Source organism: Rissa tridactyla, chromosome 6 (genome assembly GCF_028500815.1).
Source record: "Rissa tridactyla isolate bRisTri1 chromosome 6, bRisTri1.patW.cur.20221130, whole genome shotgun sequence".
NCBI lineage: Eukaryota > Metazoa > Chordata > Aves > Charadriiformes > Laridae > Rissa > Rissa tridactyla.
Window position 1 is genome coordinate 13,428,680 of NC_071471.1, and position 21,354 is coordinate 13,450,033.

The window sequence follows — 21,354 nt, forward strand, 5'->3', positions numbered from 1 at the left end:
GGCTGTGTTTTGGGTCCCCAGGGCGTTCCCCGGGCAGCATGTGGACCGGGTGTCCCCTCTGCCCGTGCTGAGCACCGCGGGCTGTGGATGTGGCGCAGGGTTTTGTGTCTTTTCCATGTGGGCATTGGGACATAACAGTGCTGGGGCGCAACGAGCTGCCACCAAGACAACCTTGGATCATCCGGGGGGGGCTTTGGGAGCTCGCTTTTTTCTCAAAGGCCAAGAAATAATCAGGGTATCCTCATTTTTTTTTATTTTTTTTTTTTTTAAGCCTGGGAGATGCAGGGGAAAGCCTGGAAATAGGACCTTTGTTCTCACCAAACACCCAGCCCTTTCCCTAAGCAGCTGATTTCAGCTGCAGGGCTTTTAGGAGACAGATGAGTTTGGCTTGAAAAGGGGATATTTGGGTCGGTGTCCCAAGAAAGGGAAACACCGAGTGGTTTCCGCAGCAGGAGAACCAGATGCTGGTCCTCCCCACGCCGTCGTTCCCTGACACACGATGCTCACCGCTCGCAGCGGTGCCGCCACGAGATAAGGTCCGTGATGGCCAGAAAAAGAGGGGAGCAGCCGTAATATCAGCTGTTGTCACACAGCAAGCAGGCTCATAAATAAATGATTCTCTGCTTTGGAATTTGATTTTTTTTTTTCGTAAAGTTTTCTGCGTTAAAATTTTTCATACTGCGAGTGGTTGGCCGAGGTCAGGAAATGAAAACCGATGTCGGAAGATTAGAAACCTACCGAGGGCAGGAATTCCCGGACACAGCTCTGTCTCAGCTCTCTGCCGCTCTCCGCAACGCTCCTGCCCGCAATCTCGTCATCTACGTGCTTGCACACATCAAAGTGAAAGCGAGAGATAGCTGGCACAGTGAGTTTGTCAGAGTATTTGTGTGTTGCATGAAAATAAAATGTAACTTTCAAAGGTGCTTCCTTTGCCATTTGATGTGTGCGCCTGGTTTTTGTTCTGACGCAGTCAGAAACTTGTATTCCAATTTTTTTTTCTGGGTGTTTTTTCTGTATTTTTCATCACCCTGTGTACCTTTGCCTAACCACCACTTATGCATTTCCTATCTAATTTAAACACTCCCGTGCTTTTCAGCCCCTTTCCAGTGGACGCTGGCAGGAGCGAGAGCATACCAGCAATTTTTCTGCCCTCCTAAGAACGATGAAGTATTTAGAAGTGTTTAATTGCTACCTTGAAAGGTGGGCAGAGGCTGGACTCGAAGCGGCCTCAAACCCCAAAATACCCACACGCTTTCTGAAGCAAGTTCCAGCAAGGACTGATTTCATTGCGTCAGTGAGTTGGTATCCCCTGATCCCTATTCATCCACTTTTCGGATATTTTGTCGCAGCATATAACTGACTATATCTTATAAAGGGGGGGGAAGCCTCATCTTTTATTTTTTCCCTCAACCACACATACTTGTCCATGCTGCTCCCAAGAAGCTGCAGAACCCGAAGCTGGGGTGAGTTTAGGTGAGCAGGAAAGTTGGTAGCTGCTGTTCATGACAAAGAGAGAACAAGTGAAAACAGTGCTTTTGGCCTTAAAGACTTTTTCTTTTTTAATATTCGTGTAAAAAACCAAAATAACTAACAAAACAAACAAACAAAAAATAAATCCAGCATGCAATAAGGAGGCAGAAAAGCTAAGTCTATACTGAGAGACAGGGAAAAATCCATTGTAAAGAATAGCGTGATTTTGAAAATTACCTCTGCAAAACTGAATTGTTCTCCTTAAAAAACAGGCCCTTAAAACAAGTCCTGTGCTAATACAAAAGAGAGCGTCAGCACTGACATCCTGCAGAGGTAGCGATTTACCCCACGTGGCAGCAGGGGCCAACATCCAGCCTGAGGTGGGACCAAGAGCTTCTGTTGGATGGAAGCTCTTCCCACCTCTCTGCGTGGTGCTCACCTCCTCCAAACATCAGCCCCTGGTGCCACACCCTGCCCGGAGTTCTCTCCTCCTCTCACTGACCTGCCCGAGGTGGAACCTCTCTGCGTGTCCTGGACCCGTGCTGGAGATGTGCCTCCACGTGGTGGTGGAGAACGGGTGGTTATGGAGAGGGGACGGTTATGGAGAGCTGGTGGGTATGGTCGGTGCTCACTGGGAGCGCTGATGTTCAGTGAGACAGCCTGCCCCCAATATTCATACAAGCCACTGGAGATGCCAGCTAGGCTGGTAGCTTGACCTAGCAGAGGGTCCAACTCTGGAGAAATGTTCAGCTCCACCTCTGCGAATTTCAGCATTTCACCAAAACAATTTTGCCAGTTAACTCCTGCAGCGAACTTGTAATCGTTACAAGCGGGTCTAAAACCTATTGCAGAGATCTATCAAAATGGAGGGTTTGGACACCTTTTTTCCTCTCTAAGTTATCCCTTACCCAGAGCTTCGTTAGGACGTGCTCTGGAGCCAGGTGGGAGGACCTGCCAGTGGCACACCGGCCTCCCCTCCCAGGTAAGCTCTTGTGTCTCTTCCTCTCACCCCTTCGAATAAACTTCCTCTCTGATGGATTGGCTAGAAGAGGCAATGTCCCGCTAAGGAGTTAATCTTCACATCACTGGGGAAAGAATTAACACAAGAAAGTCCCCACGCCAGTATGGAGTTACACATCTAATGCTCCCTGGGATTTCTGCTCCAAATGCAACTCTAATTAATTCTAAATGAGAAACTCTTCTGGCTTCATTAAAGATGGCATCTGCAGGAACACCGGTCTCACACAGAGGTTTGCAGCTATTACAGCAAATATCTAGCATAGGAATAACAATGGATTATACATATTCCCCGGAGAGATCAGAAGAAATAAATACACTTTGGTATCACGGGTTACAGCAAATGTCTAAGCAACATAAATCAGATTAACTGTCACAGCAGATCAGCGAAGCAAAGGTGTGTCTGAGTAGAAACAGTCACCAGGGAGGAAAATGCCATGACTATAGGGTCCGTACGCGTTGGCCCCAGCCAAAGGGACACAACTGAATTTACTCAAAATACACAGCAAAATAACATAGGAGACCACTAGATCATAATTTTTGCTTTTCAACCTGCTCAAAAAAAAAAAAAAAAAAAGAAAAAAAAAAAAAGAAAAATTGGGTGGCAAAACCAGAGCAAAGATACACTATCGTTTCAGCAAAGCACTGTTTTTTCTGATGAACAGAGGACACCGAGGTCGTGGGATGATGTTCGCCACTCTAAACTCTGAGAAAGTAGGGGATGATGTTGCCTAACTGCATGAAAGCCAGCTCAAAGGGAAAAAGGCAATGGGGTATCATTGCTTTTACGTCTGGCCTATTATTAAATGGGAATTTTAACCTATTAGAAGAATTAGAAAAGGGCACAAGGCACAATCCTGGTCCTGGATATCAGGGTTTATATATAAAATATAAGCAAACTGTTCTACTCTGAGAGCATAAAAGGCATTACTTTTGTTATAGACCTCCTTGTCTATACTCTATATTCCATACTAGCACAGAGTTGAATAAAACCCATGTTCCTAACGAGCTAGGATACAACCTCAGAGCAGGGCAAACGTGATAGAAAACACAATCCTATTTACAGACTGCTTTGTTTGCATATAGTTTTTGCTTCTGAAGTGAAAAATATTTTATAAAAGATAGTGCATCTCAAGCTCAGAGTCTACTAGACATAGTCGTATTTTGAAGGGTACGAGCGTCTTCCGTCCTCGCTTCGAGCAGCTTCTTCACACCCTGCACCCTTCCTACTCTTCGTTTCAGGTTCGTACCCTGAACCAACTTTATACGGCCCCGTTCTGTAGGAGATATTCCGCCCCGATGCGTTGTAGGACACAGCTTTGTAACTGAAAGAGACACAAAAGATGGCATCAGCTACCGGAGAGTCTGAGACTACCCCATGTTGCACCCGGTGCTCCTGTTTGCTGTTGGATTTTAGGCAACTTCTTACTGTGTCATCACTTGGAGCCACCCAGTGAGCTCCATGGACAGGCTGCAAGTCTCTCTCATGTTTTTTCATAAACTTATACTTTCTTTCCCATGAGTAAATCCTTGGTTGAGTGAAGGACGCACCTACAAGCACCAGCTACGTAGGCGTACAAAGCCCTACCTGATGTAAACCAGAGCTCAGCTGATGCAATCTACACCTGCTGATGACCTGCGATGCAATTTGCAATCAAAGCTGCAATCAATGGGCCTGGCTTAGCCAACACATTGCAAATTTTAGATTTTAAGGTCCATCTTTCCTGCCCTCTCTATTTGTTTGCAAGTCGTGTCGTCAGGGAAGGGAAATGGTCACTTTTGACTGATGATGCAGGGCAAACATCACAATAACTCTTTCAACAGTGGTATCACACATAGACATGTCCTGTGGTGAGCTGGCTGTATACTATCCCAACACCCAAGGCTTCATGCAATACCTTCCCATGTCTACCCCAGATAGACTTACCGGGATTCTTCTGGAATCAGCCCTCTGCAAGCCAGGCACATCATGATGCCTCCTACGAGGGCCAGGCCACCTGCCACCCAGCCAACGAAAAGGGCTGAGCCAAAGGTGTACCTAAAAAACACAGAGATGCAGCTGCTTAGTGCTGTGGCAGTGGTCCAGTCTGCTGCTTCTGAAACGCACTGAACAGTGTCATTCTCGCTCTGGCCCTGCAGAAGTTCCCTTGAGCACCATCTCACTTGAAGGCTGCTCATCCTCAATGAGGTCTCTACCTCACTTTTGAGCTGCGTGAACAGAGACATCCCGGCCAATTTGCTTGGACAAATTATCTCCAGTGCAGATGAGAAAGAGACTCAATAAATCTTCCAGGTCCTGAGACCACACTAATATGCATCCAGAGTTTGCCTTTCCTTCAGCTGCAGCACACCATGGCCCTGAGGAAGATCTGCACTGTGGAGCACCCCGAGACAGACAATCACCCACCTGTTCTGGATGTTCTGCATTCCTTGGTACATGCTGGCCGTGGACATCCAGAAGTTTGTGACGAGCATGTTGGCAAACACAGACACTCCAGTGATGGCACAGAGACCTGAGATCAGACAGAAGGGCAGACACACATAGTAATTACGGACTTCAGCTTTTCTGGGCACCCCAAGTCTTAGTTATCCTCACGACACCCACCAAGACCTCTGAGTTTTCCTGAAACCCAGTTACTCACAGCACTGAAGAGGGACTGAGCAATCAGCATTGCTTCTGCCTCAGATCCCCATATAGCCGCCACTGTTGTGGCACGTCATTGTCACAGTCTTTAACACTTCTGTCCTGAAAGCAGCACTTATCTTAGGCAGAAACACAACCCCCAGCTCACAGATGTGTGACCAAGGGCCAGTTCCATGGCATGTGGGTACCCAACTCCTCGGCTAGCTGAGACTAAGGACTTTGTTTTGAAATGGGAGAACTCAGCCAAGGGATGTCCCATCCCAAGAGTCGGCCACATCATCGGTTTAGGCACCCTCTCTTTGGGTAAGCATGGTGGGCTTTTCTAATATCCTCATTGGCCAAATTCTCAACCCGCTGACTCAGGTCGATATAATGATAGTTTTAAGTGCAAAATCAAAGCTGTGTTGCAGAAGGTGGTTTCCTTAGCCCAGCTTGTACTTATTGTACATTTTTAAGTTGCGTTGCGTGTCTCATATCCCATCAAAAATAAGTGCTGTTCAACTGTAAGAATTTTAAATGGGGACGTTCTCTTTCCCTTCATTAGGATATGGATTTGGTTTGATTACTCATCTGCAATAAAATGTGGGAAACCTTGTAAGTGATGTTCTGAAGCATTTGCAATTTTGAGGTAGCTGGGCAACAGTAGGCATTCCTGCAGCCTCCCTGATAAACCAAGGCATTACAAAAATAACAAGCTAGGCTACCCCAACCCCGAGAGTCTTCATAAAATTATTATGTATAAAGCCTGAGGCTCTTCATTAAACTATTACGTATAAATAAAGGATATAATAGCACGTAACAGCAATATACATATAACAAATTAAGAGATTTATTTTTTTTATCCATGGGCTGTTTTTTCAGCCTTCCATGTTCTGTCCCATACAAATTTCTGGTTTTCTTTTACTAAGCAGAGGTAGAAACCACTCGTCCCCAGAAGCGCAGGCTGGAAGACAAATGCCAAGAACTTCATGCAAGCAACAACGCTTTGGGTTCCTCCAGAGCATTTGCTACCTATGACCAGAAGTGCCTGAAGACTTCCCCAGTCCTCTATTCCAGGTAACCATGACACCTTGCACATGGAAGACGCAACACCACACGCTTACCAGCCACAATAAACATGATGCCAGAGGTCAGAGTCATGTTGGCTTTTGCAGAATCCTCCATGCTGCCGATACGGACACATTTCAGAGCAAAAATGCACACAAGGAGGCCAAGGATGCCCAGGACAATGCCCACGATCATGAGGGCCCGCACAGCCTGGAACATTGCTGCAAAACAAATTAACAAGAGCGACACTGTGACTGAACTGAGTTCATCAGAGCCTAGGAGGTTTTTTTAAAAAAAATTCTGTCTAAAAACAAAAAAGAAGAAGAAAACACTGAACATATTTTGCAATTCATTTGCTGAAAGCAAAGACTATGCCTTGGGAAATGGGCGCTGGATCTACTTTCAGTGGTTTTTTTATGGGGCACCTCTGGAAATGTGGCTGGTTTTTTTCAACTTCTTAAAAGAGTTTGACGGTTTCAACATGATTTTTGTATATGTGCATTGGCACCAGTAATGATTTCTTCAGCTGAAACTGAGCTGGTGTACAGCCGGGGTAAGTGTGAGCTGTTTCATAACTGCAATGATTGAGAAAGTGCTTTTTTTTCCTCCCCAAGCAGCAAAGAAAACAGACAGCTCCGCCCAGCTATCCGTGGCATTTCCAGCCACTGTGCGACTCGAAGTGAAGTTCTGTATGTTCCTGCTTTACCGTAAAATGCCTGGCACAGGAGAAGAGGAAAATCACCTCAGCAAACATTACACATACACCAAGGGAGAGCAGCAAAGCTTCGGCAACGGCCTCCCCCAGCATACCCTTCCCATGGTTATTTGTAACATCAGTCCTGTATACATCTGCCCACTTCCATTAATACAACACGCAAATACCCTAGCCCTGAATTCCTTTAGCAGCCTGCTGTCAAGGCGGGAAATCTTGGTCAGAGGCAGGTTGTGATGGCGGTGGGTCACGCCAGTGGGAGCTGAGCACTGCTGTCAACCAGATGAAGGTAGCAAAAACCCTCCAGGCCCTTCTTGGCTGGAGTAGAAAAGTAGGGGGAAAAGCAAAAGAAAAGTTGCACCTTTTCAAATGGAGAAGTGATGGGAAAAGGCCATGCATTTGAATACCAAGGTGATTTTCTAATAAGGTGGCACAAATCCCACCTTGCCTGCAATTGAGTGCTGGCCCCAGCCACTTCTCCTCCCTGCCCGTGCACGCGTCCCCGGCAGAGACAGGAACGCAGCAGGGCTGGTGGAGCACTGGGAGGGGGTGGTCGAAAGTATTTCAAGGGCTGTTGTGATTTGGCTAAGAAGAATCTCAGCCTTTTCTTGCCCTCCCACGAGCTCTTGCATCCCTGGGCTTGGCTTTGATGCTCCCCAGTACATGACTGTCCATTTCCAGGGAAGATGACACAGGCTTGTTACCAACTCAGAATGGCAGGCAACGTATCCTGCAGCCCCAGGGACTTCACTCAGCCTGCCCATCACCCCTTTCTCTGGGCTGGCCAGAGTAGCCATGGTGCCCAAGTGTCCCATGTGGCTCAACTGGAGCAGAAGGCGCTGGTGCAGGAGAGTGGGGAGTAGACCCTGCTGGTCTTGCAGAGGGAGGGAGAAGGGAAATGTTTATAAACCCTCTGGCAAGGGCGGGTGCTGGGATGCCCATCTGGGTCTCCTTGCTTGTAGGGTACCATGAAAAACTTCTTTACTTTGAGGGTGGCAGAGCCCTGGCACAGGCTGCCCAGAGGGGCTGTGGAGTCTCCTTCTCTGGAGACATTCCAAACCCACCAGGACACGTTTTTGTCCAACCTGCTCTGGGTGACCCTGCTCTGGCAGGGGGTTGGATGAGATGATCTCCAGAGGGCTCTTCCAACCCCTGCCATTCTGTGATTCTGGGAACCTGAGCAGAACCATGCTGGCACCACAACGCACAAGGAAGCCAGCGGTCTGCCATCCCACAGGCTGGGAATACACCACCTTCTCCCATCTGGCAGTCCCACCGGGGCTGCCACTCTCATGACTCAATTTGCCCTTATCAGTTGATAACAAGTGCTAACGAGCCTGGGATTTTCAATCTCACATCCATCAGCCCCCAGGTGCGAGCTCATTAGTTATTATTCATCAGAGAACAAGAAGCTGGCGGATACGCCTTATCAGCCCTCAAAGGTTGTTCACACAGCACCTGATGCAAAGCAGAAAGATGCAAAGAGAAGAAAATCACAATACTCATTTGTCTTTACAGTTACTTAAGTTTCTTTCCAGCTGCTTTTGTGTCAGGGCAGGCAGGAGAGGCTGATACTCCAGGGCAGCACAAGACACTACAGATCATGATGGAAGGTCCTTGTCCCCAAGACAGCCCTTCATTCCAGGGATGTTTCCTCTAGACCTTATGGTTCCTAGGTGCCATCACCATGGTGGTCTCAACCCTTCAAGAAGTGACCCTTAGATAAGACATCACAGGGATATTGTGGGCTCTCAGGAGAGAGGTTCCCAGTGCCTTGGCTGCCCATGGAAGGACACAACAGGCCAAACAGCTCCTGGGATGTTGCACTTCTGCTGGAGCATTGAAGGCCAAGTGTGGAGAATCTCCATTGAAACAGAGCGATCTGCAGCTGTTGGAAAGGGGAGAGAGTGGAACACAGCAGGGCACAACAGAAAAAATGCAAAATAGCCACCAGCCGGGAGGCTGACTTGTGCGCCATCCCCACAAAGGGACGGAAAAGAGGAGAAAGTGCTCCCAGGTCTGCTGTGCCACGAAGGCCTCTTCACTTGGCTCATGGGGCTGAAAGTGGGAGCTGTTTGGAAAGAGAGCACTGCAGTTTCAAGTGAATTTTGGCTTCCATCAAAAGCCCACTGAACAGAGCTGCTATCCGAAGGTGAATGACCTCCCCTAGAAGGAAGGAGCGGAAGGGCTTAGACAAACAAAATAGAAGACTAATGAAAAAAAAAAATTGTATCAGGAGCACTAGGTAGCAAACAGCCCTCTAATGAAAGTCAAGCAGAGAAACTACCTGCCGTTTTGCATACACAGTTTGCATGAGGCAGGACAACTTTCCTTCACACCTGCACATGTATGGTTGCTCGTTTTGCACACCTAATTTTCATACGAAGGGGTGGCGCGCACAGAAAATACTCAAAGTGCAAGCTTGTTCACCGCAATAAAAGTCAGTGATCTGAAACCACAGTTTTGCATCACTCCCTTTTTCCGACGTGAAGTGAAACTAGAGAGTTGTCTTTTTCCCCAGTGTTGCTGTGAGTTGTGAGAGGTGAGTGAAGTAAAACAACCTGAACTAACATCATCTACATTTAGGTGAGTGAAGTAAAACAACTTAAACTCATCTAAACTAACATCATCTGCATTTCTTTTACTAATACAAGATACAAAAGGTAGAAATCTAGCTTTATGACCAGTTATGATTAATGAAGTACAGAAAATTTAGGGAAAAAACGAGGGGTTTAAGTTAACCAAATTCAAGCAGGGGCATTCCTTCTTTATGTTTTAAGGTATCATCAACTAAACAGACACATAAAGAGAACAAAATTGACAGAATATCTCTAAGAGACGACAGAAAATTCCTGTGACTGCTTTGCACGGTTCCTTATTGCTGTATTACCTAAAAATAACATAAAAAGTAAAGTCTTGATTATGATAAATTGTCATCAAAGTTATGGTTAACGTTGCCTCATTGCTCTTTTAAAACACAATCACTTATACGCATCATCATAAGGATACGTAGATATATTGATCACCGTTTGTATATATAGTTTAATAAATATATTTTTTTATTCTTTAAGACAAACGGTCCCATAGTAGAAGTGACTCCAAACATCAATTTTGCTCTTCCCAATGAAAGAGAAGTTGCCTGGCGATCCCCAAGCTGGGTGTGCAGAAACACATTTGTTCCATCGCACCCCTCGGGACGGTCAGGGGCTTTGCTCAAAAAGCAAACACGGCAACCAACACACCCCTCCGCAGCAAAAAACCTGACCCTGCCTCGCAGCAGGGTGGCAAGGCTGGCGCCCCTGAGGATACAGGGCTCAGAGCCCGCACCCTGCTCTCTTCCACACCCACCAATGGATGCAAAAGGCCTATGTACAGCAGCGCTTGCTTGTGCCTATTTGCAATTGTGCACCAAGGGTGAAAAGCACGCTCAGGGCCATATTTATTGCCAGCTGGCAGGGCACAGGCACGGCAGGTCACGGGGAGGCACGGCGAGCCAGGCTGGACGCTCCCCTCCCGCGGGGGTCCAGCTAGCTCAGGAGCACGAAATAACCCCGCACGCAGTGGGGTGGGAAAAACATCTCTTTTTGTAAAGTAAGCAAGCAAACGAGAAAGTTGTATCCCTCTACAATCTACAAATGCCACCACTAAAACTCCCCGGGTAACGTGAAGTGACTGGGCGCACCCTTCCCCTTCTCGCCCTTCCTACACACGCTGCTCACAGGCAGATTTCTTCAATTCCAGTTTGCTCTTTGGGCAAAATAACATTTCGGTTCTTTTCTGCAGAAGCCATTATTCTGATAACGACACAAAAATTACATGCAGCTGTTTTTCCTTGTGTTTGAATTCAAAGGGGCAGAATATTTGCGGGCTTAAGCATGCTCACTCTCCTCACATGAGTGGAGCTGCGCTGATTTATGCCAGCAACGGGGCCGAACCCGTGACGCTCATCCAGAGATCACCTACACATGCTCCAGGTTGTAACCTCCGCTGAGTAAAGGTATTATTTTGGTAAGAAATACGCACGTATCTTTAGACTGAGTAGCCCGGAAACTTTATTCCTCGCAAAGTGCTTTAAGATATTTGCTCCTGCTTTGGATGAAAGCTGTGCAGAGCTACTGGGTTAAACTTGGCGCATCTTTTGTCCCTACCTGGCAGCCCAAGAATGGTGAAATATGGCCGGCACTCCGTAAAGCCAGAGCTCTGCCGCACGCAGCTCCTCCACAGCCCCTGATATTGGAAGACGGCCGTGACCGGGTTGTCATACAAGTCCTGTGTGCTCCACATATCCATGGCAGTGGACACCATGCACCCCGCAACACCCAGCGATGAAACGATGAACCCCATCACCTGGCAGATGGTCGTGGACATGGTGTCTCCCTCAGAGTGAGGAGGTGAGACAGCCCCGATGAAGCCGCAGACCTAATGGGAGCACCGAAGTCCTCTTGACTGAGCCACCAGAAATGCAGCAGCTCTTATCAGATGCTTTCCATTGAGCGGTGTGTTTGCTCAAAGTGTTTTTGCAAGATAGTCCAGTTTCACTCTCACCGGGTAGGTTTGTGCTGGCAGCGCCAGAGATATGAGCTTTTGTCCTTTAGAAGTGCTTGTCCTTCCCCAGCTAAGCAGCCACGTTCCGTCAAGTGTTGGGCAACCCACTTGGAACATGCGCCGTCCCCCCACCGAAACCCTTTGCTGTCCACCGTGCTTCTCCTGCGTGCTTGGCATGGTGCAAGTGTGCTGAGAGGGGCAGAGGGAAGGACAATGTTCCCAGGTGAAGTCAGCACCTAGCCCAGGTCACCACCTCCCCGGCCCTCTGCGTATGCAAAGGGGGAGCAGATCTGCCGTCAGACCAAACCAGGGACTTCTCTACACCTGGCCACCCATGCAAGCATCCACAGAAGAGACACGGTGATAGAGAGGGATGCCAGCGGTGAGCTCTGCAGGAGGATGAGGGGCCACCAGCTCAACCCAGGGAACAAACAAGGACATGGCGGCTCCTTGCAGCCACTTTGAGCATCACCAAGGTTGCCTCAATTGCTGACCATGGCACAATCCTGGGAACCGAGCCCCAAACTGATCCAACAAAGCTCCTTCAACCCTGTTCTCCTCCCACCCACATCCCCATCACGTGGTCCCACTGAAACCCATGTGGGAAGAAGGAGAGGGAGGGCACAGGGATCATTTGGAAAGTGTCTTTTTACAGGTGCTTTTCTATATTGGCTGGGGGGATGGTCCTGGAAAAAGGTGTGAGGGGTATAAAAATTAGGAAAGTAATTATCTCTTTGCACGTTGGAGAAGTGCTGGGCTCAGGGGAGCAATGTAGGTTCTCCGTGCCACTCTGCTGACGGAGCGCAGTGAGTTACAGGGACCTTCCAGCCTTTGTGCTCACCCAGTCTCATCTAATACCCTGCTCCGACTGATTTACTTCAGCCCTGACCCAGAAACAAATTCCCGCTTTTATCCAGTCCCGATACCGCTCTGTGCCACAGGCACCGTCAATACCACTGGTGAAGCCGACAGAGTGAAAGCCACCAAGAAGAGAGGAGAGGCCAGTTTCTGTGGATGGATGAGTTAGTGGGCTTATTACACGTTAGCTATTGCTTCTTTCTCCTGGGGAACCACCGCCCAGGACACCCCTTTTGCTTTTGTGGCTGTGACATGAGCTGGTGAGCAGCAGACAGAAATGCTTTTGCAGCGGACTGTACTGTAGCAGCCACATGTCTAGTGGCCACAAATCACAGCCACCAGAACCCTCCTGAGTCAGGCCCAAGGTGCCTTTGCTTACAACAATTTTATTTAAATTTAGTCATTTCTATTGTCTCGGCAAGTTTGTGTCAGGGGAAGGGGTAGCTCCAACGTATCTAAAAGGTCAGAAGTTGCCAGCAAAAATGATAGGGTGAACAAAAACCATATAAGTGAGCCCTCAAGAACCAGAGATGGTAAGAGCTGGTCATCCTCAGTGAGGGAGAGGGGATATCTCGTCTTGGATAATGCTTTGTGAAAAATCAGGGCTGGGGAGGACCTGTAAGGTAGGAGGACAAAAAGTGCTGGGGCAAATAACGTGGCCAGCTCTCCATCCCACCTTCACTGCCCAACAGCCAGAATTGCGTCCCAAGCCTGAAAAGCTGGTTGCACCCAAGCCCTGATGCTCCCCAGCCGAATCCTCCAGGATTCTTCTCCTCCTTCATGTCCCAGGCCTTGCCACCTTCTTGCCATCTAGTGGTAAGAGACCACACCGCTCTTTTTCCAGACTAGACCACTTCAAACCATGTCCCAGGGATAGACATTCCTCTGGGACACGACACCTGTTCCTAAGGATAGTATCACCTGGCAGCATTAGTGTGCAACTGCTCGCAGGTCTGCAGAGAAGAATGGACCCATGGACAGATCACAGCTAAAAATGACCCCTGGGAAGGAAGAAAAGGAGGGGGAGGGAATACGAAGGGCAAATATATCTTTTTCCAGACTTTTTTCCAAAAATTTCTACCACTTTTTAAATGACTGTTTTTTCTGCTAAATTATATATCTGGGTGGCTGCAGGAATACCAGCAGAGGTGGCCCTCCCATGCACCATGCCCGCGTGTTTGCTTTACCAGGAGGGGAGCCACCACTCCTTCCTCTAACCCTTTCTACTGGTTTCGGCTGCGTGCAGCTGGAGCAGCTCTTCAAGCCGCTAGGGACCTTCTCTCCTCCTCCTCCACCATTTCACACCCCCAGGCCCCATTTCTCCCCCCAACACACCTATTGGAAAGAGGGCCATCCCCTGGATGGCCCCTAATTGTGCCCTGTGCTGGAGTCTGCTATCCAGGCAGCGCTGCCTCACCTTTCCTTGGGGATATGGTTTTCTCCTGCTCACGGGGGATGCCTCCTTCTCATCATCCCTCTTACTCAGGGGCATCAAAACCTCAGAGCAATGGCGGAGTGATCAAAAAGTATCATCAACAGTTTCCAGACATGCAAGAAAGCCCAGATGAACTGGTCTGTCTTTGATTTTGAGGGCCAGATCGAATCGTGTCTCTGAAGAGGATTAACCAGCACAGGCCTGCACATTCCGTCCTGAAACCTCATGCATGCTGCCTCCAAAAATGGAGCTGAGCAAGCAGCTTCAGTAACAAGGGTCATGCTGCAGTCCTTAGCCAAGAGGCAAACAGTCACCCAGCCGTGCTTAGCAATCCAGGCACGGCTGTCTTTGAAGAATTATTGTCTTTTGGAGGGGTTTCTATTTGCTCATCCCTAAGCATATTGCCTAAGGTGCTAACCAGCCGTCCCAGCGTTCGCTGCTTACCATTTCTCATGCTCTGATTAACATCCCGCTTGTGTACACTGGGAACTCAAAGCTCACACAAACACCTTCCTCAGTGGTTGGTTGAAGCAAAGTTCTGGAGAAAAAAAAAAACTTGTTTCCATCCTAACCCATCCCCTAGCCCATTTACTCTGCCTTTCTGAAATGTTCTTATTTTAAGCTTATTGTTCATGGTTGCTCCGGAGCCACTCATGACAGGGAAAAATATGTTTCCCTTTGCAAAAAAATCATCACCCCACTTTCTCAGCACCCAGACAAATAACAGAAGATCGCCTGGGAGTTCTACCAAAACTGTCATCTCAGAGCATAACCTAGAAAGTGGTTGGGTGATAGGACAGCTGTAGAGCATGTCTAAGCACATTTACTACAACCTGACACTCATCTCCAGCCACCCCTGGGAGATGCCTACAGCCCGGAGTTGTTGAAGGATGGGGATCTCTCTGCAAGAATGAGCCTGTTGCTCAGTCTCCAGCAAGGTGGCTGGAAGCTTGGGCTGGAGGGCTTGCCACGCCACGTGGTAATGCTGAGCAGTATCTAAGGAAGGGACATGATGGGAAGACAGCTCTTGCAAAGGCCAAGCTTCCTCACCAAGGAGCAGAGAACAGGGCTCCCACTCTGAGTGTTGGGACGTCTGCAGCAATTTGCCCAAACTAGGAAAAAGAAGGGTCCTTTGTGACCACTCCCCTCTGCAACCTTTATTTCAGCTCATACTTGCTTTATCTACCCAGGCGTTGACTCTATATTATCTCAAAACTGGTCACTGGGCCCACTGCAACTCCTGAATGTTATCGCCGCCTCTCCCATAAAAATTACCTACAGCTCATGTTTACTTTAAAATTTGCAAATATAGCTCACACCCTGCCAGTCAGTTCCAGCTTGTTCAGGCCGAAACAAAGAAAACCCACCCTTTCTTTTTCTGTCCCTCCATTGCTGTGATGACCGCAACCTCCAGGAGCGTGTGGTCCACCAGCCTGTAGCATGAAAAGGGCTGAACAGCCTTTCTGAAACTCACTGGGGAAAGGGGGTCATGGAAGGCCCCCATCCCAGCTCAGACCCACTCTATCCCATTGATCGTTCCTCAGCAGAGCTGGGGTGCATGAAGCTGCATCCTTCCCTACACAGCTATAAGCTGTAGCCCAGCCCCACATCTCCATAGCCTCTTGCCATTTCTTGCCATGCTCCTCTTCTGGCCTTCAGCCCAGGCCCTTTAGGATTATTTTTCATGTCTCTCATCCTTTCATGGTGTAAAGACACGGGACAGTAACAAGGATGTGACGCATGCGTCCACCTTCATGACATCCCTTGCTGGGCTCTCTGCCACCACTCCCCGCCCTGAGTGTCACTGGGGATCGGGATGTCCAAGACCTACCTAGGGGGTCTCACACTAGCTCTTTTCCCATCCCCACAACTTCTTCACCTCCTCCTGTGAGTGCAAACCTACCACAGCCTCATGCACGCCCTTGGTAGGTTATATCAAGTCTCCACCCAACCTGGGCCACTTAAACCCTTCTGTGCATGAAACTTGGTCTCAAAAGACTTGAAGCAGGTCACAGCAGTTACCTGCAGACGTTTCAAAATTTGGAACTGAATTGACTGGGTCAAAGGATTTTAAGTAGCAAACAGAGCTTGCAAGAGACTTCGCCATGGCCATCGCCAGCGGAGGATCATGACACAGCAATTAGCAGTCCCCATCCTTACAAACTTTGGGCATAAAGCAGTTCCAGGGAACAGAGGTGCCGTTTCTTTGGCCAGGAGGCTGCCCTTTCTTCAAAATCCCCAGAGCAAGGATTTTACTATGGCTATGTCATGAAACGTGTGTTGGTGGTATGGAAAAAAAGAAAACCTTCATTGATATAGAAGGAAAAAAATCCAGAGACTCCAATATGAATTCTCCTCTGGGAACATCTACCCATCCCTGCCACCTTGCCACCAGCCAAACTGAGACCAGTTATTTTATGCAAAAATCTTGACAGTCACGATTACATTCCTGTGGGCTGTTTTTACTCTGACCCCTCTAGCAACACACACTTGTTTACCAGATGCAGAACTTTACCAGGGTACTCTCAGACTTTCAAAGTTTGCTGTTGGAAAAACAAAAATACTCTTAATTTTCAAGTCACCGGCCTTTTGTTCCGCGGCAGAGAGATGCCTCAGCCTTTCAGAAAGGGTCAAAAGCGGTTTTGACTTGAGAACAAAATGTCCTTTCAAAAATGGCTGAGCCGGTGTAGCTGAAGAGGTTTGTAAATAAGAGACCAAGACAGACAACAGGAAAATTACTGCCCGTGTCATTGCAGTTTAGCAAACTCGTAAGCAACCGAAAAAAATGCTCCTTTTAGCAGAAAGTGCCTCGTGACTTCCACACTAGGTGAAACTGCCAGCCTTGCCAGAGCTCCGCTATTGCTATTTGTCTATTATTTGTGTCTTCAAATTCAGATCGTGTCCTCCAGACAACCACAGTAAGGTTCTGCCGACGCACCAAAGCAAGCAGCGAAAAATAATAAGAGAAAGCAAAATCAGAACAAACTGGCTTCGTTCTCAAGTGACGTATTTCACCAGAGACTGACTGTTTATAGCTGAGCAGCAAGGCTGAGAGCCATAAACTACCCGTGTTATTTCTCATTTTCATCTATTATCTTGATTTTTCCTCAATCTATGTGAAATTAAAATTCCCAACTAAATTGAAGATAGATGGTGGGCAAGGCGAGTTTAATCTTTGCTATGGGAGTGAGGGATTGAGGGGAAAAAAATCCACGGAAACCAAAACTTCATTGATGTACTCAGGTCACCTCGCTGCTTTGCTAGAGTCCTATTATTTTTATTCACTCCGGCACTATTGTTCCCAATATAAATTGCCATTGTCAGAATAATAAATAGGGGTTTATAATGGAAATGCTGACAAACCATTAACTATGTTGTGTTTAGCAAGGGGGCGGGGGGGGGGTTAGATGGAGATCAAGGCACAGCTCGGTTAAAATAAACACTGGGATGATGCGCTTAAATAGTATCTTTGCGAATTAATAATTTGATTTTTAGCATCGTTCTCTCACCCCGCCATCCCAAAGGGTTGGGATACAGCTGCCCTTCGCTAGCGGTGGGTGGGAAGGAATGCCCGTAGGAGCAGATGAATTCGGGAGACGGAGCCAATCCATAAAGCACAGCAGTGGGGCGCTTGGTCTCACACCAGCTCCTCCAGAGACTGGAAGTGTCAGACAATATATAACAGGAGGGAAAAAGAGGAGGCAGGAGCCGGGGGTAGAGCAAATGAGTGACTTCGGAAGAGCAAACCCTGTTCTTGAAAAAGAAAGGGGGGAAAAAAAAAAATATCCACCTCACTTTTTGTAGGGCAGGGCTGGCAGCACGGGGCACAGGAATCATTTCGTCAGGACAAAAAAAAAAAATACATAAATATTCGTGTGGCCACACACCGGTGGGGAAGGCACCGACGCTCCAACAACACCGAGGGAGGAGGACAGAAACTTCAGGGGGTTCACCCACCTTTATTTTCAAAGCTTGTGCTTTATTCTTTGGGTTTGGTTTGTTTTTAAGAAATCCCTTTTTATAGGCGACTGCAACAAGCCCAGCGTTATCACACATGGTTATTGCACTCTGAGACCACCAGTTCATTAGAAACCCTGGCACTGAGGAGAGCATGCTCGTTTCTGTCCACGGCTGGGAGGGAACCGCAGAGCTTGCCTGGGGGGAGACCAATCTCCCCCAGCCCATCCGCTAAATGAAGGATATCCATCCCCCCCAAAATGCCTCTGTGTATTTCCATTTGAGGAAATTCATACCCACCCGACCGACACCAGTCTGGAGGCTTGAAAACTGCAAAAAAAAAAAAAAAAAAAAAAAAAATGCTCTAGCTTTTCACAGTAATGCTGAGGTTGGCAATGGAGGTATTCTGAAAGAACAAAAAACCTCCCACATCTCGGGTATTCTGGTTTCTTCGAAGATTAAAGTAGTTCCTAGAGCTGAACACTTGAAAAGTTTAATTGCGTCTTCTCTAGAGTTACATTTTCTGTAATTTTAGGCTTTCAGAGCTGAAGAACTGAGAAAGTTCTGCAGCGCGTGATGGGAGAATGTGCGTGGGGAGAAGGATTTGCTTTTTACACTTCTATTTCTTCCTCCTATGGCAACTTTAATCTCTTTACCTATAAGCAATTAGCCTGCTGGAGTTGTACCAGCCTGTCCTGTCCCTTGCAGCATGCATTTTCGCTGCTCGGCTTTGCTGACTGCGATAGCGGTGCACGAATACAAGCCCTGCACAAACATCCCTCTCCGGATGCCATCCTGCATTTCCTTGTACTGGATACCGCCCGCGGCTTTGGCTGGGCACTGGGCAACTGGACGCCAATCTCCCTCTGGGCAAACGCACGTCTGCGCCCCAAAGTCTGTGTGAACAAACAGGGGCGTTCAAAGCCACGGCTCCAGCAAGGGGAAGGTGCTCACAGGCATCCCAGGCACCCGAACGGGGATGCTGCGGCACAGCTGACGCCGGACACCAGTTGGGAACGAGGATCCAGCGACGAGCGACACAGAAACACAGCTGAGGGGACGGAACACCCCTCCTACGGGAGTGTGAGGCCCCAGCTGCACTGGGTTATACTGGCTTGATTTGTGCAGAGATAGACTACTCGTGAAAGAAGCAATTTCTGTGCACAATGCTTGTTTCTCTGTGTTTGGGGAATGCCATTTTGCAGAAGTTCTGCAATGATTTGCTGATACAATTGGCTGCTTCCCTCCATTCTTGCTGTGTCAAAGCACAGCGGCTAGATGGATGGAACAGTCTAAGTGCCTTTTTTCTCACTGTATTAAGGCAAGAAGAAAACCCAGATAATCCTGTTGTAACCTAATTGTTTGCACCCCTAGATACTCAGGGCACAACCAGGACAGGAATGATACCCATGGAAGAAAAAACTGGAACCAAAGGAGAATTAGGGAGAAATCCAGCCTGGTGGTATTAACCCGTACAGAAATACAGTGAGCTGAACTGTGACATATCCTCTTAGAAAAAGGATCTTCTCTGTTGCCGAGAATGTTAGTGGTTTCTGGTGGGAAGCCAGGCACGGCCATGCAGCTGGGGTAGGAGCATATACCCAAGCCAGGCACGGCACGGGGGACAAATCACCCCACGGAGCAGCCCCTGCCCCGGGTGTATTGCCCGGACAACACCTCAGGAACCAGCTGCATCATCAGCCATAATGAGTTTTGCTGAACCTCAGCTTGGCCATGAGAGTGGGGTTAGGTTGAGATACCTCCAAGGGACCTGTCGTCCAACCAGGGTGAGCACCCGAGGTCCCTTTTGGCTAAAACTTGGGTTCCCCGCTCTGCACCTAAAATCACCCATCACCACCGCTCACGCACGGCTTCAGGCAACGTAGGTTTGGATGTGACGTGCCCGTGGCTCTGCCCTCCCACCTCACTGCCCTCGCAGCCAGCAAGCCCTACCTGGCAGCCCCAGGATGGTGAAGTAGCCACGGCATTCGGTGAAGCCAGAGCTCTCCCGGATACACGTGCGCCAGAGGCCCTGGTAGTTGAACACCGCCGTCACCACGTTATTGTACAGGTCTTGGGTGCTCCACTGGTCCATGCACGTTGACGCAATGATGCCTCCTATTCCTAAAGCGGACACCACGAAGCCCATGGACTGGCATATCGTCACAGACATGGCGCCAGGTGCTCACTAAGCAGGTCCTCAGCGCGCGCAAGCCTCCACAAGCCAGGTCTGGGGCAGACAGCCAGGGCAGAAGGGACTTTTAGCTGGAGGCACAGCCTACGTCACAGACGGGAGTCAGGACAAGTCTGTTCCGCACCATACAAAACTACCTTTTCCCTTTATCTGTTTCGGTGAGATAATTTTCCTCGCTCGGTACCAAGAGCCGTTTGTTATGCACGGCGTGAACGCCTTGCTCTCTGTTTACCTTCTCCCTCCAGGCAGAGGTGCAGCCAGCATGGGCAGATGGGGACCAGCAGGTCCTTCTGAAACAGCCTGGGGAGAGCTTCTGCAGGAGCAACTGCTTGCGCCAGGAGGCCAACCACGGAGATGCTTAAATCAGACGACGGAGATAAAAATTATGGAGAGCCTAATCCGTTCCTGGCAGGGATGATGCTTTTGAGCCAAGAGGAGAGGTATTTATTAGCATGCCTCTATCTGGGGATGTTTGTTTACACAAAGGACAGTGTATAAAAAAAGGATATGCTATAGCACCACTGCAGCAGATGCTCGGATGGACCTTGCTGCTTGGGAGCCCACAAGAAAGGCAGCAGTTGCCTGAAGCGTGACCTGCAGTTTGCTGCGGGAGACCAAGACTGGCAGACAGACAAGGGGGGAAAAAAAAAAAAAAAAAAAAAAGGAAGCAAAGTTATATCCTTACTCGCTATTGCTTTTTCACCCTCATCCAAATATTAATTTGGGCTTGTTTAGATGGACAAAGAATGAGAGCAAGGCAGATATGTCACTATGTATTACTGTAGGACCAGAGCAGCTTGGAGACCTAACCTTATCCCAAAAAATCCCTTTGTTGGGTAATATCTTTCTTGCCCATTCTGCTTCATCCCTCACCGCTTCCTTCCTAGCCCAGTTTTCCACTGGTGCCAACCTGTTTGCAGTTGGAGAATAAAGGGGAATGTTGATGGAGAGCTGCTTTCCGTGGGAGGGAGGAGATGATGAGCCCTGTTTCGGCAGTGCTAGACTCACACATGGCATGTGAAGGGTCCAGGAAGGGGCCTTCACAAGAAGTGGAGCCCAGTGGGGTGACATTTAGGTGGCGGAAGTCATCAGGGAGCACAAAGAACTGGGCCGCTACCGTCTGGCTACGTTCACCCTTGCTCAAGGACCACTGGGTCTCTCCCAGACGCTTGGTCTCGTGTGTAGACAGACTTCCCTGTGAAGCTGCTTCTGAAGAAGATCCAACCATTGTGTGAACACAGTGTTGGCTCCAAAGGTTATTTTGTTTCTGCATTATTATTTTTTTTTTTTTTGAGAGCGCCAAGCAATCTGGAAGGGACCTTGGAAAGTGATCCAGTCCTTTTCCACACCCAAGCAGAGTGACCTTTCTTCTTGTAAAGCTCTGACCTGCCATCAGCGAGCATCCACGAGGGAGATGTTGCTCTTGCCCAGAGTATAATTTATTCCAGAGTATCAATTCTGACGATTTGATGCCT

General features: G+C 48.4%; 1 protein-coding gene across 2 annotated transcripts; it reads right to left on the bottom strand.

Moving 5' to 3' along the window:
- Positions 1 to 1,542: 1,542 nt before the first annotated feature.
- On the bottom strand, positions 1,543 to 19,858 carry CLDN18 (claudin 18). Of its 2 annotated transcripts, none has more exons than XM_054206096.1 (5): positions 19,639 to 19,858; positions 6,235 to 6,399; positions 4,895 to 5,000; positions 4,415 to 4,525; positions 1,543 to 3,812 (listed from the first exon to the last, which is right to left on the bottom strand). In XM_054206096.1, the coding sequence occupies exons 1-5, from the start codon at positions 19,856 to 19,858 to the stop codon at positions 3,635 to 3,637; spliced, it is 780 nt and encodes a 259-aa protein (XP_054062071.1). In that variant the 3' UTR covers positions 1,543 to 3,634. The 2 variants fall into 2 exon arrangements, with proteins under 2 accessions (XP_054062071.1, XP_054062070.1); XM_054206095.1 differs by lacking the exon at positions 19,639 to 19,858 and adding an exon at positions 11,039 to 11,383.
- Positions 19,859 to 21,354: the final 1,496 nt, after the last annotated feature.